Source organism: Lemur catta, chromosome 9, assembly GCF_020740605.2.
Source record: "Lemur catta isolate mLemCat1 chromosome 9, mLemCat1.pri, whole genome shotgun sequence".
In the NCBI taxonomy this organism is placed as follows: domain Eukaryota; kingdom Metazoa; phylum Chordata; class Mammalia; order Primates; family Lemuridae; genus Lemur; species Lemur catta.
In genome coordinates, this window is record NC_059136.1 from 74,510,989 (window position 1) to 74,528,484 (window position 17,496).

Below are 17,496 nucleotides of genomic sequence, written 5' to 3' on the forward strand. Positions count from 1 at the left end.
TAGCTAGTATCATGGGTTTGGCCAACTGGGAACAACACATTAAAAGAGGGAGTTGTAGAAATATATGACAGAGATTACAACGATTCAATGATTGGAGTTTAAGCTGGGTAAGGAGGGAAGTGACTAAGGAGGGCGAGGGATGTGAAAAGGTCCTATCAGTGGATGGAAGCCCCAGTGTAGCTGAAGGGTAGGAGTCAAGGCACTCAAGGGATTTGGCTGGAAAGTTGGGAGATGGTGTCAGAGAGTGGGATGCATGGAATGGAGATGACAGAGGAATTGTGATCATTGGTAATTATAAGATCTAGGAAGTGACTGAGGGACTGAGCAGCTGCGGAAAAGTGGATGAGTGAGGTCATGAGAGGAGGGGAGGTCAAGGAACTCGGAGCAGAATGTGGAAACTTCTTCTATATGGATATTACAATGGCCAGTCAACAGGATAAAAATAGAGTTCAAGAAAGTAACAGTGATCCAGGAACTAAAAATCATAGAGAACCGAGAAAATGTGACCTGGAGGTTGGTAGCAAACGCCAGCAAGAAAAAGTGGTTGAATAGTTTGGAGACATGAACTTCAAGAATGGATGTTTTAGAAAAAACAGAATGATCTGGAAGTGGCAGTGGGAGCAAGGAAGATACTTAGCATATCTCTTTGAGAAGCCTGCAGGGGAAGCAGTGTCCTTGGGGAGGGAGGAAATGTATTCTCTGTCTGCCTGCTTGGGTTCTCTCTGCCTTCTTCATCTGGCTCAGCCTCAAAGGCTGACTTCTCTCCCTGGGATACGGGGTTCCCTTGTGCTCTGACTTCTGGTTGGTTTCGGCCAATGTGGGACTTGGCTAGAGATCGAAGGGTAAGGGAAGAAAGATATTTCAGTATTTATTCCCAGATCCCTCCTTGCCAGGCTGCACTTGTTAGAGGCTGAATTCCTCTCCTGAGGTCATGGCTCCTGGTGGGACAGCCTTCTATAGCCACTGTTATCTCCTGGGTACGCAGGCCAGGGTGGAAGTGGCTTCCCCTGTTTGTATTTCATAGGTGCTTCACCATCCTCTGCTGGTTGCTCTTAATCCACTCACACCGTTTTAATAGATTTGTCATTAAATTCTCTTCATTTACTTGTTTGTAGTGTGCCACCTGTTTCCTGTTGGGATCTGGACCAATATGGTGATCAGTCATAACGTAATGGTCCCCAAGCTTGGTGGCAGCAAGTAGGCTGGAAAAGCTGCTTTCAAGGAGATTCGGATTCCAAGGAGGGCGTATTCCCCAATGTCCCTGTGGATGTGGCCAGCGAGAATCAGGGAACAGGAAGATTTGCTTTGAATACAGAGCCAAGAGCCATGGGAAACACTGGAGCTCATCTCTAGGAGCACAGCAGAGACAAGCTCAAGGAATGTGTCCCCTCCCCTGAGTATAGGGGCTTCACAATGTCTGGCCAGTGGGATACTAGGATTTGCTATGATCCACAAATGCTGTATCTCCCATTCTTCTCCTTTAGAATGAGCATGTTCATTGGGATTATCCTGTCCCATTTCACCATTGTATATTGAATGTGTAGGAAATTATAATTTGTCTTTTTAATTTATTTGTCTCTGGTCAAGAGGACCCATGTCTAAATGCGTACATGTGGGACAGAGAGAGAGAGAGAAAGGGAGAGAGAGGGAAAGAGAGAGAGACTGTGTATCACCCAGAAATTCTAGACATTGAGATTGGTGCTATGATTAAATGATTAAATGTCTCCCCCTTCTCATCCCCCTGTCAGTAGGAGAAGGATGGCTGGGGTAGAATATGCTGATCAGGTCAGTACATTTTTATCTTTGTCTCCTCCTCTCAAGTGTTGTGAAAGCAGATGAAGAGCCCAAGGGCGGACTCTCACCAGAGAGCAGGCCTTTGCCACATTCAGTTGTTCCACACATTTTGGTGTAGAAGAGACAGGAGGTGAGAGTAAATCACCAAATCAGTGGGATTTTGTCAAAATTCATAGAAAGAAATTTATACAATTTAAACACAGTACGGAGGAAACCAAGACTATGCAAAACAAAAGAAAACAAGAACCAAAATCCAAAAAAAATCCCCCCAAAACTGTGAGTGGAACCAGGCTACCAAACTGTGGATAATTCATGACACGGCAACCCCCTGCACAGAGGCCTTAGTTAATCTATTAAAGGGTCAGGAGCATCTTCAGATGATTTAGTCCCTGCTGAAATAATATGTTGTGCGAGAGATGATGAGTCTTGTTCCCTGACCTCACCCCGGCCCCTAGGTGCATTTTTCCTTCCATTGTTTTATTATTCTGCCAGGTGTCATTGTTCATTTTGTTTGTTCTTGTATTCCTTTGCATCCCACCTCCACTTTTTTGAATCAGAGTGAATAGGTTTCTTTTCACATCCTGCCCCCAGTGGAACATGCCCCGATGGAAACAGATGCCCTCGGTGTGGCAGCCACTGGGAGTCCCCTGCACCTGGATCTGTTTCATTGTTTATAGCGGCACTTCTCGAGGGAGGGCTGCAGACACCCAGTACGGGCGTCACCTGGGAACGTGTTAGAACTACACGTTTTTAGGCTTCCACACAGACCTCGGGAATCAAAAACTCCGGAGGTGGGACGGACCAATCTGTTTTGAATCAGCCTTCCGGACAACTCCGAAGCACACTAAAATCGGAGGACTACTAGTCTAGGTAAGCTCCATAAATAACCGCCCCCCTCGCCGGCTTGCTGAGACTCGGAGATGTCTGCGATGAGCTATGAATAGGCAGCAAAGTCATGAGACGTGGGCATCGTGACCTGGAACAATCGTGCACCTCTCTCTGCATCAGGCAGTTGGAACCATCAGCAGTTTTAGTTTAGGGACCTGCAAAGTAGTATGAGGGACTTACCAACTATTTTTAATATTTCAGGAAACTTCATAGACATTATCTGCTTCTCCTCAATATGCTGCATGGACTGACCGACATATCCTGCTTGCTATTTTTGGGCCAAAAATAAGCTACTAGACTGTGAACTTCTTGCAGTCATTCATGTTCATGTTTCTAGGGCTTTTCTCACAGGGTCTGGCCCAGTGAAAGTCATTCAGGTAATGTTTTCCAAACTAAGTTATATAAAACCAGTGTGAAAGCACGGCTTATTTCATGGTATTCAGAAGCTCATGTGTATCGCATTAAGCACGTGTATCATTTGTTGCAATGTTACATTCCCACAAATATTAAAGGACATTGAAGACAGAGACCAGGTGGCCTCCACCCTAAACTTGGCTTGCTCGTGCTCCTAAGGACTACAGCCCAGTTTACTTATTCATAGAGCTGTGTGATTTCGGTTATTTATGATTTTCTGCTGAAACTGGATGCGGTTCCTTTGGTCCTGTGAGAACCATCTGGGTCACTGACAGGACCCTGCTGTGTCCATGTGCACAGTATGTTTATTGGCAGCACAAAATTCAGCAGTGCAGCCGGGAATTACATTTTAACAGACGGCCTAGGCTGGGGGAGGTGTCCTGTGGGCCACATGGGGGAACTTGAGTTGGTGCCAGGAACCTTCCACTGTTTTGAAAGGGGGTCCCTTTCTCAGAATTATCAGTCTGAATCTTTGGTATCTCCTTCAGTCCTGTATATTTTTAAGAGGAACAGATTGAAGACCTCCCCCACTGTGCTGGCCTGTCAGAGGCGAGAGAAGAGAGATGCGACCTACTGCTCCAGAAGGGAAGTCAATCAGCAGGGCACTGGTTTCCTTCAAAGTCTAATTATTACCTCCGCTTGGGCGATTGTCTCATTCAATGGCCGCCCTTTTAAAAAAGCCGAACTCCAGGGCTGGAGACGAGAAGGGGCAAGAGAACAGACCAAACCTTTATTAGTTCACAGAACTCCAATTCTTTATTAATCACAGCTTGCTCACAATGACATACAGGAAAATAGCACTAATGAAGAGTAAATATGCAGGCAGCAACCTTCAGGAGTTGGGAGTTGGGGAGAAACGACTTCAAAACTGCGCTAGGTACTTATGGTGGGTATCTGGTGATTCTCGGTTGGCACAAATGCCCTGCCTCGCCCCCTTAACTGGCATCAGCTTCACAGATGGAGTGATTTATTTATTTTTTTTACTAGGCAGGATTGCCTCACACTGGGGAAGAAAGACCAGCTTGCGTGAAAGTCCGCAGTGTTTCGATTTTGTCTGTGTGTGTTTTAATGCAACAACCAGCTCACAGTTTCTAAGTGGAAAAATATTCAGTAGCATCATGTACTTGTACTATAGGTAAGAGCTTAAAATGAACATCATCAATCATAGCATCCACAAATAAGCCACCTGACACATTAATTAATTCATTCCATCAAAAGAACTTAAACTAGAGAATTAAGCCCACTTTATGAAGAGCGATTTCATGGCCGCTTGAACCATGTGGATTTGGATGTGTGTTCAGCACTTTTAAAAGGTTCAACTTTTTGCTTCTACCCAGATTGATCTCAGATCTGTCTTCTCATCCATCCCTTTTTAAAGCCAAAAGCACATTTGTAGCACATAATCCAGTAGAAGCAGAAGTAAATGCTATGACTAGTGGTTTTTTCTTAGCCTGGTTTTGTAGTTTCTAGGCAGTAAGTAGATTATGAGCGAACAAATGTGGAGGTTCATGTGGAGTCATAATACCTGTGTGATCTAGGTATGGTCTTAGTCAAGCTCAGAGATTACACAGCCGTCCATCTAGGTCATTAGGCAATGGTGGGTTTCTAGCACCATAGACTGTCTACTGACCTCATGTTTCTGTTGGAATGGAATTAGACATGGGGAGCTTCAAAAAGAACAGACCTAGCAAATCCATTTGAGTGGAAAGACACAACATCAAAAGCCTGTTACAGGACATGTAAGATTATGAAATAACTTGCATAATGCAATACTTGTATTTTTTAACAAAAATGTAAGTATTTACAAAATAAGATCCAAGGTATTTTTTAAACATCAAGCAAAACATTCTGCAAAGAGACCGCATTGATTTTTTTTAAAATTTTTGATTCTGTTTTTTTTTTGTTTTTTATAATGAGTTCTTTTTAAACCATGTCATACATTCCCCATCCTGATATCGCATGATCCATTATAATATAGGCAGGGGGATTTACTATTGGTGGGCGTGCCAGACCCTCATCGCTTCAGCCAGACAGTTCAACCTGGAGTTCCTTGTTCCTGCGCACCTCCGCGGCATGCCTCTCCTAAAAAACACCAAAGGGAGAAGAAATGTCACAGAGCCATGTTGTCTGGTCCACAGAGAACTAGGATGGCCTGTCTGATCCTCTGCATACCATGCGAGTGACTGGAAATAACCCAGTTTGGTATCTACCTTTAGGAATTTTTCTCATTTCACAAGAGAGAAAAACATGGGCCCCAGGAAATGTCACATTAGAGAAGATCTTACAAGAGTTATGGTGTCTTTAAAAATACATTTAATCTGTTTCTGTTTAAAACTATGATGAAAAAGTCATATGATTAAGAGAATGTTGAATATTAGGACTACTGTATAAATCCAGAGAATAGCAATAAAATATCACACTGTTGATTTCCTTATCATTTTTAATGGTGCCTGATTTTATAACTGCTGATGGGCATTGTGGGAGTGTTAGATCCAGGAAGAAGACTTTTTGTACTGGTTCCTAAGCTCTGGATCTCTTTGTCAAGGTCCTTCCTAACTGGAGTCCAAATGACTTTTCCAGTCTTTTCCTACACACACTTGACATTTCAGTTTAATGGAATTGCCTTTTCATACAATTTTCAATAATTGAGATTCCTAATCTTTTATCTTCACTGGCCAGGATTGTAAACTTACTCTTTAAACCCTGTGGCTTTTTCTCCACAAGGATTTTTAGGAGACTGCAAATGGAAGTAATCTCACTTTCCATTTGAACATCTGCATAAATCTTTCCTTTTATGTAGCAGTCGTTTTATTCTAACTTGTATTATGAGCATTTCTGTTCTTGTCTCATCTGCTATACTTGACTATAAGCTTACTGAAGGCCTGGACTGTGTTTTCTCATTTTTGTTCCACTTGCAGGGCCTAGCAGAGTGCTGTGCAGGTAGCATGGGATCGGTGGATGTTTATTTACATGAGAAACCAAGGCACTAGCCTTGGGTTGGGAACTGAACTTCTTGAGGTGGGAACTGATGGAAGAAAGGTGGATCCAGTATTTTTTAGTACATGGTTCTACATCAGATGACGACAATCACATTGTCTTGCACATCATAGGTGCTGAATTAATGTTTGTTAAATTGAAATTTCAGGATGCTAATTATTAGTAGTATAGTTTATTTTTATATTTATAATATTGTTTATATTGCCTCCCCTTTCCCCCCGCTGAAACTCCAGAACTTTCTTGAGGCTGTATAGATTTCTTTAGTGCAGAGGCAATGACCTTGACCAGCTAGAAAGTACATCTTATCATTAAACTCTATTAATCTTAAGGAGCCTATGCTTACAGCATTCTTTATATTATAATACTGAGCATTTCTTAGGCATTTATTATGTACCAGGCCTGCATCAGTACAGATTTTGCCTGTATTAATTCCCTTAATCCTTACAACAACCCAATGGTGGAGGCCCTATTATCATCTCCATTTCATAGATGAAGAAACCAAGACACGGAAAGGATAATTTTCCCAAGTTCACTTAATTAATACCTGGAAAGCTAGGAAGGATTTAAACCCAGGGAATCTGGCTCTATAGCCCACTTTCTTAATCACTATCTCAATAAAAATTTCATAGTTATATGGGAAAAGTCTCTCTCTCTCTATTTTTTTTTTTTTTTTTTTTGAGATGGGGTCTCATTCTGCCACCCAGGTTGGAGTGCAGTGGCGTGATGATAGCTTACTGCAGCCTCGAACTCCTGGGCTCAAGTGATTCTCCTGCCTTAGCCTCCTGAGAAGCTGGAACTATAGGCATGAGCCACCACACCTGGCTAATTTTTTAATTTTTATTTTTAATTATAGAGATGGAGTCTTGCTACTTTGACCAGGCCAATCTTGAACTCTTGGCCTCAAGCAATCCTCCCACCTCGGCCACCCAAAGTGTTCAGATTACAGGCCTGAAAAATGTGTCTTTTCAAGTGTAGTTTCTGGGAGAAAAAGGCACAGACCACCCTACACTTCCTTCAAAAATACAGAATTGGAGTAAGCAGGAAGTTGACTCTAGAGAAAGAGATTAAAACCAATTTTATTTAATTGGTTTAAATGAGCCTTTGTATATGTTCAAAAACCATGAAGAGGAGGAAAAAAGCATGTATAGAGAAATCAAGTCCTGTTTGGAAATGTCACAGGGGAAATTAGCATGGATGCAGCTGACTCGTCTTTTTGTTCTGCTATTATGAGGAAAAAGATGAAGCAAAATCTTTTTCTCATGCAGAAAGAAACTAATTAGTGAGAGCTGAGCTCTGGTGAAAATTGAGAAAAAGCCCAGACCATCCCTATGCTAGAAAAAAAACAAAGCCTCAAGTGTAAAGATTCATATAAACTCAAATTTATAACATAACAGGAAACATTATAATTAGTATTATTAGGCTACTTTGAAGTACACTTATTTTACTGAAAAGTAGTAATAAAGAAATGAATTTTGCCATTGGAAAGAACAAATGTAATTTGTGAGCTTGAGAAAATATGAAACATTTAAATAAATTCTCTTGAGTTTCCAAAAAAATATTGATTTTCAGGCATTTTTATGTTTAAATTATCAAATATCTACTCATGAAATGTTAATGGGACTTTATATCAAAATGTGGGAGAACCAAAGGCAGACATGCAGGAAGCATGTAATTTTCAACCTAGTTTGATTTTCCTATCAGTAAACTGTTTGCAATTATTAGAAGACCTTGAGGCCAGAGTTGTCTAAGGCAGATACTCAGAGAAAGCTGAGTGACATCAATAGATGAGCCTAATGCAGGTCTTTGTGGCATAGGTATCCCTTCTCTTACACCCTTCTCCACATTTGATTCTTTTCTATATAATAGTCTGGAGTGTTGAGATGAGGCTCTACGAAAACAGGAAATTGAAATAAAAAATGAGTATAACATTCTTCTTTGGAAGAAAAAAGCACACTCATGGAACCAGGATCAAAAATACTTAAATACAATTTATAATGATGTAGGAAAGCATATTTAAGAAGCCTTTAGTTCAGTGGTTCTCAACTATGGCTAAATAAATATTAGAGCCTACTGGTGAGTTTTAAAAATAATACTAATTTCTGGGCCCGACTCCAGACAATTAAATCCGGATCTCTTAAAGAGCTCTCCAGGAGATTCTAAAGTACAGCCAGGGCCGCTTTTGCTTTGGGCTTTCAGTTTTAGCTAAAGGCTTTGAGCTAACATGGCTGGGGCTCCGTGGGGTTTCTGGGAATTTATCAGCCAGTGACACTGAGGAAACCATCATGGACGTCCCTGTGAGAGTATGCTCAAATGCTCAGTTCTCTTCACCGAGGAGAAGAGGGGCCGAGGGCTGGGTGGTAGGCGGATTGCTGCAGAAGCTTGCACGGAATTGTACCGCATCTCTTGCCTAGTGAGGCCCGTGAGGGCTGTCAGAACGGTAGGCACTTAGTGTGGTAACCTTGATGCGGATTTATGTGCACAGATATTTTTCAGTGTCTTTGTATACACTGTCGGTATTGGACCATACTACGTGTTGTCCTAGTCTCTAATTGTTGGTGCTACATTATTACTGGATTTTATATTGTCTGCACTGGGAAAGAGATGGTTGGTAAATAACTTTTGATACTATATCCCCTTCCATGTTCCTAAGCATATAGTAGGGACTCAAATACTCACTGAATGATTAACTGATTAGTGGTATTACTTTAGGAGTAATCATCTTCTGATGTGGCAGATTTCAGAACCACTTATGTTATACTGGCAGATTCATACATTTCAAGCATTACTATTACAATTGGCCCTCTTTTTAATTTCTAATCTTATATGAGAAATTTCATTAAAACAAAAGGTTAAATATTGATCATAATATAAAACTTACTTTGTCCTATTTTAGGAAAAAGCAAAGTAGGTTTAGTACACACACACACATGCACAATATGTAAACAATTTTGTATGAAATCAACCTATTTAAAATATATCAAATGAAAGTAAATTTGATACTCCCTAAGAAGTATCTCCATTTTATTGAGGAGGTAAAAGAGATCTTTGCTGACACTGGCCAAAGATCCTATTAGATTTGAAAAACATCTCCTTAGCGATGGAATACCAGGAAAAATGTTGTCCTAGAAATTATCTGGGTGGCATCATTTGACATGGGATAGAATACTGCCAGCTGATATTTAAATCAGAATAGGCTACAAACCACTAGTTCTCAAAAATGGCTGTATATTGGAATCATATGGAAAGTTTAAAAAAATATGGATACTGGGTCCTAACCCTGAAGATTTTGCAGGTTGATGTCAGGAATTTTAAACACTGGACAGGTTTATTATTTCCAGGAAAAGTTGTGTGTAGGTACGCATGTATGTATGTGTGGGAGGAGGGGGCTAAATCTGGGAAAGAGTGCAAACAGGCGCTGAGCATGGGTGGGCCAGGTGAAGAAAAAAAAACACACACAGAGAAAAATAAATTGCCTATGGAAAGTGAGCACTTCTGTAAATTTGCATAATACGCAAATTTCATGAACTATTTTACAATTGCTATTAAGAGGGCTATACTCTGTGTTTGGGTATATTCAATTTCAAAAACAAAAATGCTTGTGGACTGCCAATGATATAAATCTTGCACTGGATACTAGAGGCCTTACCAAGTATGCTGGACTAAGATCAGTATGTCCCATTTCTATCAACTTTGCTTGATGTTTTTAGGACTTTGGATGTGAGACGAAGGTCAAGTCACAATGATCCCAGATAGAACACACAGTGGCTCTCTGCTGTCCATGGTACCAGCACTGGTCAAGCAGGAACTTCTCCACTTCTCTAGAGAAGTGCAAAATGAGGGCAAATGGAGGAAGACTGACTGGTTCAAGGTCAGAGAGTAAATTTTAGCAAATGGAACTGCTGCATCTCCTGCATCTTAGTAGAGCACTTGTTATGGTACTACCATAAGCAACCAGCAGAGAGCCACATTCTGTTGCCTCCTCGAAATCCTGACCTGACTCATTGGGTGAAACATGATGACATAATTCTGAGCGTAAGGAAACACCAGCTTATCAATCAACATTTAATCCAATTTTCAGGTTTTGGCTAAGGCATCCAGTGGCTACTCTGGCTCCTGCCCAAGTCAATACTTGCCCACACACCTCTGACAGCCTCAGTGTCTTGCTGCTGTGTCAGAGCCCACATGCCCTTTCCCTGCAATGCTTTCAAAAATTCTTCAAGAGTACAGATGAAAATATCCATGAAATTGTATTTTTAAAAGGTTTTATGCTTGATTTCCTTTGGTTCTAGCCTGATATTTGTAGTCAGAGACTGGGAATAAAAACAAAGAATCATCAGAACTTAAGGATAAGGTTGCCTGAACCTTAGATGAGATGGGACAACTCCAGAGAAGACATGAAACTTCCTAAGAAATACTCAGAAAATAGGAGGCTGATTGGACTAAACTCCCAGTGCTCTGATGACTGGGATAGTCCTTTTTCTCTTTGCATTTCTAATGTCTGATGTGTAATAGCATTGGATTGAGGCATCTTTCTCAGAGATCCTATTCCTCAATGTTTAATCCAATTTCTAGAAATGGACACAGCTAAACTACTCATAGCTATACTGTACATTCTCAAAAGAAAATGTTTTGGGGGGATAGGCGGGAGATAGATAACAGAGCGCCTACGAAAGAGAAAGAGGTTTTTTCAGAGGAACCCCAACACTGCTCATCCTAAATGATGGGAACAAATATATGTTCAGGTTGTCGAGAAGAAAGGCACCAGGATACCAGAACTTGATGAAATGAACATCCCCTATGGCTAATCTTTTCTAGAGTTTCATATAATGTTGTTATACTTTAGTCTTCCATGTGGATTTTCCCCCATTAGAAGAATGGGCTTAGTAGTGTTCACAAATATCCTGGCCTCTTCTGGCAAATATATTTTCCTCATTTAATATTTAGATCAAATATCTCATATTTCTTAATTAAATATTAAATTAAAATGAAATGTTATTCACATTTTATATTAATATAACATTTACTTTAATATTTCCAATTTAATATTTCTCCAATATATTGGTTCTTAAGGTTTGTATAGAAGTCTTATACATTTAAAAAGCATTAAGCAGCCTCCATGAATCCATTCATCATTGGAAAACTTGACAAAATTCTAGCTTTAATGTTGGATTCCCATTCCTCTGCCATGTTGCAACTCCCACTAAGTTAATGCTACACTGTGGGACCCTGCCTGCAACAAATTTTGACTGAGTCTGTGGTGCTCAGGCCTATGGGAGTTCACCCAGCTGTGTTGCATGTGAATGTATCCATCTGGTCAGAACTGTGCTGTGATTACCTTTTCCTGCAGACGTTCAATAATAGCAGCTAGATTAGCCTCACGGTTTTCCTTAATTTGTTCCATTTTCAGGATCAGCTTTTCCTCCGCCATCTTGCTGAAGTTGTTGTTTTCCTCCAAAGCCTTCTGAAGGACTTCTCGCTCGTGTTCCCTCTTCTCTGCCAATTGTTTCAGCACCTGGGCCTCCTGAGACTGGGGAAGAAAAACATATCCATCTTATAATTACCCAAAAGCAAACCCAGCAGAATAATGGTCCACCGATTTGAGGAAGTGTGCTTTTCAAATGAATATACATCTAGCCTTGAGCACTGTTGTGGATTCTGTATTCATCTGCATGGCCGAGGGTTTTCTATAGAATGTGGTTGGTTGGGATATGTGGTTAGCTGAATTTTCAGCTGTGAAGTTTTTGAACAGACTGTCTTAGAAAAAAAGCATTGAACCTTCATCAAGGAGGTTTTTCTTTTTCTTTTTTAAATAAGTTATTGCTAAGCATTTATGCAACAGAAAATGCTGAAATTATTCATTAGATGGCAACATTCCACTGAAGCCTGAGAAAAGTGGTTGAGGGCTGGGGCCAGTTCTGATCTTTTTATTGCCCCATTGTTTTTTGTTCAAGTGTAGGCTGGGCCCTACAATGAGCTTTTGAACTTTCCTCATTCAAATCATCAAATTTACTTTCTCTTTTTATTCCATCCTCCCCCTTTCTCCCCCTATAAGCCAATTCTCTTTAGAACCTGATAATAGTGCAATGTGCACTTGGCCAGAGACAGCAGAAAGTCCTTGTTCTGACCCCCTCTTGAACATTCTGATACCACCTGGGTAATCATTGAAACCCTGTGGTTGCTCCGTGATGAGAGCAGAAACGCTAGAGCCAGATGAACCCTCTTTGAACCTGCTCCCCACTTTGATCACTGCAATTCTCCAGCATCAGGAGGCTCTGCACAGTGTATGTTAACAGTCACTGGGGCACTTGGTAAAAATGCAGGTGCCGGGTATCTACCTCCAGAGATTCTAATTCCAGGGTTCTTTGGTGAGGCCCAGGAATAAGCATCCCTAGTGATTCTAATGCCGGCAGCCCATAGTCTACTTTTTTCCAAAACACATTGGCATGGGCTTTGGTGTCAGTGCTGCGTTCGAGCCTTAGTTCTTTTGGTGACTCTGGATGTGTTACTTCTTTCTGTATTCGTTTTCTTCTCCCAGTTATGCAGCTAAGAGAAGTCTTACCCAATACTAACTTATCCAGGTTTAAGACTAAATTATTACATACTCATTGTTTCTGGGTAATTCCTCAGAGTTGGCTGATGCTTTGAGGTGAGTCTTCACAGGAGTAATTATAAATGTGAATATCTAAACAATGGTAGCTCAAAAAATATTCCTGATTTCCCTGTTAAATATATTGATTACCATTGAAAACACTAATAGTAAAACATTTTAGTTGATGGTAGTGGTTGTGGGGGTTTACTGGAGAGATCTTGATGTTTAAACAACATGGGGCCTGAAAAGGGAAGAGACATCTCTTCAAATAAAATTCTACAGGAGTGGTAAAGTCAGACCGCCTTATGAATCTTTGTTGATGTGTTTATTCTGACATTTGTCAGGAATAGGTCTGTGGCTCACTGGGGATTAGACAGAAAATCCTGGGAACCAGCCCTGCTTCTTGCTTTAACACCATAATGGTTTCATGGACATTTTTAGCTTTCAGGACAACTAATACAAAAAATAATGAGAAAATTATAACACAAACTGAGTTCAAAACCAAATGGAGCCTTTCTGGAAGAAATATAAATAAAATATTTTCTAGCTGGTTTATCCTCCTGCCTCTAGGTGGGACTGTTGGTAAAGCATCCTGCATAGATTTTGCTTGTTTACTGTTCCCAGGACTACTGAATTGTTACAAAGAGAAAGGTCTGTGTGTATGTGTCTAGAGTCTCATGAAAAGTCTTCATGAAATTAATTTTTTGGTATATGGATAAGACTAGTACTTATCTCATACAGTTGTTTGTCAGGATCAAATGAAGTAATGTTTGCAAGGTATTTAACACAGTGTTTAATATCAAGTAAGTTAGTACTCAACACGCGGTAGTCATTATTATTGAAAGTAAAACTCAAGGCCTAGTGGCTAGAAGGATCATAGCAACTGAACCTACTGGTACAGCCAAACTTAAATGTAAAACTGGCTATCTTTGTGTGCAGAGTATTTGTTCAAACTCCTTTTATTATAGATCATTAGTGGACTCAGGGGTCCTCATGGCTGACGACAGCGTGAGTGTTTCCCTAACTCCCTCATCCCCTCCACACACATGTCCACAGGACAGGGCTGTACTGAAGGGCAATCTTACAGTGAAGTGAGCACCTCAAAGAAATAAGAGGAATCAACTTTGGTCCTGCATTTCAGAAAGTTCAATACGTATAATCCACAGACTACAGAACCTTCTAGAGGAAGAAGGCTGGGTTATCACAAAACAAGGGTGCAATGTGTCCAAGAACTAAAGATTGGATTGGAGCCCTAAGTTCCTCTTGTAATTGAACCCGTAGGGGCAGCTCCAGGAAACAAAACCAAACCAAATAAATCAAAATAAAGCAAAACAAAACTTTTCAAAATTCTCTAATGCAGTGATTTTAAGTTGTTATTTCACGTTAACACACAGTTAGGTAATACTCTTTGAGCAACCTGTGCCCATCAGCCCCAGGTGCTAGAGGCAGGTAGCTCTGTGACATTTCTGCTCAGCCTGTGAGCAGGTCCTTCCCGCTCCTCCTCCCACAGATCAGCGTTTCTAACTCTGCCCCAGATAGATCCACCTGGATTTTTCATGGCCATTTGTTTTAAGTAGGAGCTCATGTGGCACAGTGAGATGAGCTCCAGCCTGGTATTCAGAATACCTGGGTTCACACCCTGCTTTGAGTGTTGGGGGGCACCTTGGGGCTTTGGGGACAGACCTCACAGCAAGGGGCCTGTGCCTGCTGCTTCACGCACTGGATCAGCTAACGGAGGGTTACCACGGGTGGTTGTCAAGAAGCCACCACAACTGCCGAATCTTTCATTTTCAGATGCTCAAATTACTCTGGCACTTTGTTCAGCTGTGTTTTAACTTAATGTTTATATTTGCCTTCGTGATTTTCCTTTGTGAAAGAGCCAAAGTTGGAAAGAGACAGCAGGGGAATAGGCTTGAGACGGGAAGGCTTTGAAATTAAAAGGATAATATAGCAACACATACCTTTTCAAATGTCTTGCCTTGGTGGGACACCTTGGGTCTGCATGAACTAACAGTCCCACAGTTCCCATTATGAGTAATGGAGAATTCCCATTATAAGTAATGCCTATTGCATTTACTGGAGTGCGGGGTTTGGCTCAGTTTGAAATGCCTCAATTAATGGGGTTAGTACTTTCGTAGCCAGTGGGGCTAAATGAGATTACAAAGCATAGGTGTCGAGTGCATTTCTTTAGCACAATAAATGGGGTGAAACAGAAACAGAAGGCAGTAGACAGCGTTATTGCCTGAGTCTGCTGCTAACTGACAAACACCTGCCAAACCGGGCCGGGCCACACTTCAGGGCTGCTCACTTCTGTGATGCCTTTTCTTACACTCTGGAAGAGAATGATATATCCACCGTTGCCTCAACTAATGCATTTGCAGCATCTAATAATTACCTGTGTTTCAAATATTTAAAGCTCAAGTCCATGAAAAAAATACAGGATGTGAAGTCAATTATGGTGGAAAGCTGTCTTCCCCGAGAAAATACTTATGGTTTCCTATTTTGGTCCATACTTAATAAGCTCTCAATTTTTGAACAAATTCTTCCATGGAGCTAATAGCCACAGAGGCCTCTACTTCATTCCCTAAGGTCTCTGTATCTCCATTGGTGTAGAAAGTTATAACCATTCTTCCTTTTTTACGGCATAGCATCTAGATATTGCTGCCTATAACTTCTCTAACTTAATTCCTGGGGAGATATTGATTTTCACATGAATATAATTTAATCTTCTAGTCATACCGTCAAGGAAGAAAACTGGCTCTGATTCCAATGAGCAAATAAACAGCCTGGAAAACTGTGCTAAAACATGACATGAAACAAGTGTGAGGCTGTAGAGTGAAAACGTGATATATAAAAGTGAAAGCATTTTCCTTCATTTTTGGTAGAAGTAAAGTTCTCACCATATGTTCAAATAGGTTATTCCTTTATGCCTTGGTTGGGCAGATTAGCAGAAAGGGATCTTGATTGTGTGGATGGATAGGAAGGCTAAAGAGATAGGATTTGCTAAACATTGTTAAAAGTAAATTGTTCAAGGAAAAAGCATCTGGCCTTGGAGGAACATTTCTGAATAGCATGTACCTAACATAGAAGGTCACTGAAATGCTAAAATGGAAAATTAGGGCAAGATAATGATCAGCTGATATAATGCAAATGTCAAGGCAAAATATAGAACTGAGATGTTCCACATGACATTCTAGGAGACTAAGGAAACTTCTCCATTTTGCTATTGTAGGAACGGAGGCACATTATTGGTGAACACCTTTTCTAGGCATAAACCTCCTCACACTGAACCCAATATCACTGAAATAATTACATGAGAGGTATGAGGAGGGAAAAATAATGAGACAAGGGAGAAGAGTTCAACACTTCATCATTTTCCAGAGGTTAATTATCATTTCTTATATTACTGAGTATAAGAGTTTAATTACTGCACAAATGAAATGGATGATAAATTTGCATTAATTGGTATATAAAACTCCTTTTACTTTATGTACACATACGAGACTCAAGACTACCTTCTAGCTAGTGCTAGTTTTCCATTTATTTCTGAAGTACACACATTTCTACCATTTTATTTTCTTGTCCCTTTCATCATTTGGGGGATATATTATTCACCATCCAGAACCACTTATCATACACCAAATCTCCTAGTACCAACGTGCCTTTACACTAGCAGGTTAGACAATGTGTCTGTAATTATTGGCTTTACTGCTAATGATGAAAAAACATTATTAACCCAGCTAGAGTCACCAACAATGTCTTGTTGAAATATGACAATCGAATATAATTATGTAAAACAAAAGAGTGCAATATTCACTTTGTGTTGAAGAGCCAGAAGCTTAATAAGAAATTTAAAATGATTAAAATCCAAAGACCTTTGGAATGAGCCTTTCTGCTAAGTGTATAATGTGTTAGCGCCTAGGAAAAGAAACGTGGGGATGCTCTTCCTCCCTGAGACGATGGCACACAGGAGGATTCTGTGGCCGTGAGTCACATTCTCCGAGGAGCAGAATACTTCCTGAATGCCAAACTGCAAATAATCCGGCACTGTATTTCATAATCCATTGCTATATAAATCACCCCCTCTTTTCCTGGACTCCATTTTTATTGCCATCTACAATGTGAGATGCCAACAAACAGAAAAGGTACCCATAATAATTAAAAATAAAAACATTTAAAATGCTGTAAATTGATATCATAAATGAAAACAACTAAATATAAAAAGGTAAGTTTAACAGGTTTGGTGATTAATGATCCACTTTTATGACATTTTATGAAGAATAAGTGATACATCTTCCTTTTAGAGGTTCAGTGACTTTGGAGTTGATTGTGCCAATGTCAGAGTGCCAATTAAATTTCACTGGACTGATTTGAATAGAGTGTTTTTTAATTTAATGTTTTTTTAGAGTGTGATTTATCAGTGTCATTAAGATCTTTCAGTTTTTGTCATTTGTTCATAATTTTTCAAGCTATTTTTAGTTGGGCTAACATATTTACATATCTATTACCTATCAAACTGTCTATTCTACGCAATTTGATAAAAGATACTTATAATATTTAAAAATATTTATGAAGTGTATTGTATGGTAACATTTCAGTATCTGTTAGTGAAAAACTTCTTTCTTTTATAAAATCATGAGTTTGCTAGACCATAATCTCTGTGAGGTCAGGAACTGGATATGTCTTTACATAATAATAGCTAATGCTTTCACTGTGCCTGTTATGTCTTTAGGTAGGATAACCTTCCAATTCTCACAATAACTCCATGACGTATGTTTTAGTACTAGTTTCATTTTACAAATTGGTAAAACAAG

The 17,496-nt window shown here is 40.1% G+C and overlaps 1 protein-coding gene across 1 annotated transcript in view; it reads right to left on the reverse strand.

The window, feature by feature from the left end:
- Positions 1-3,829: 3,829 nt before the first annotated feature.
- Positions 3,830-17,496, reverse strand: part of STMN2 (stathmin 2) — a 52,614-nt gene continuing 38,947 nt past the window's right edge. The window contains exons 4-5 of the mRNA XM_045561560.1: positions 11,429-11,620; positions 3,830-5,178 (exon numbers count right to left, since the gene is read on the reverse strand). Of these exons, the coding sequence (XP_045417516.1) occupies positions 5,119-5,178; positions 11,429-11,620 (252 nt within the window). The 3' untranslated portion in view covers positions 3,830-5,118. The remainder of the gene's footprint in view (positions 5,179-11,428; positions 11,621-17,496) is intronic.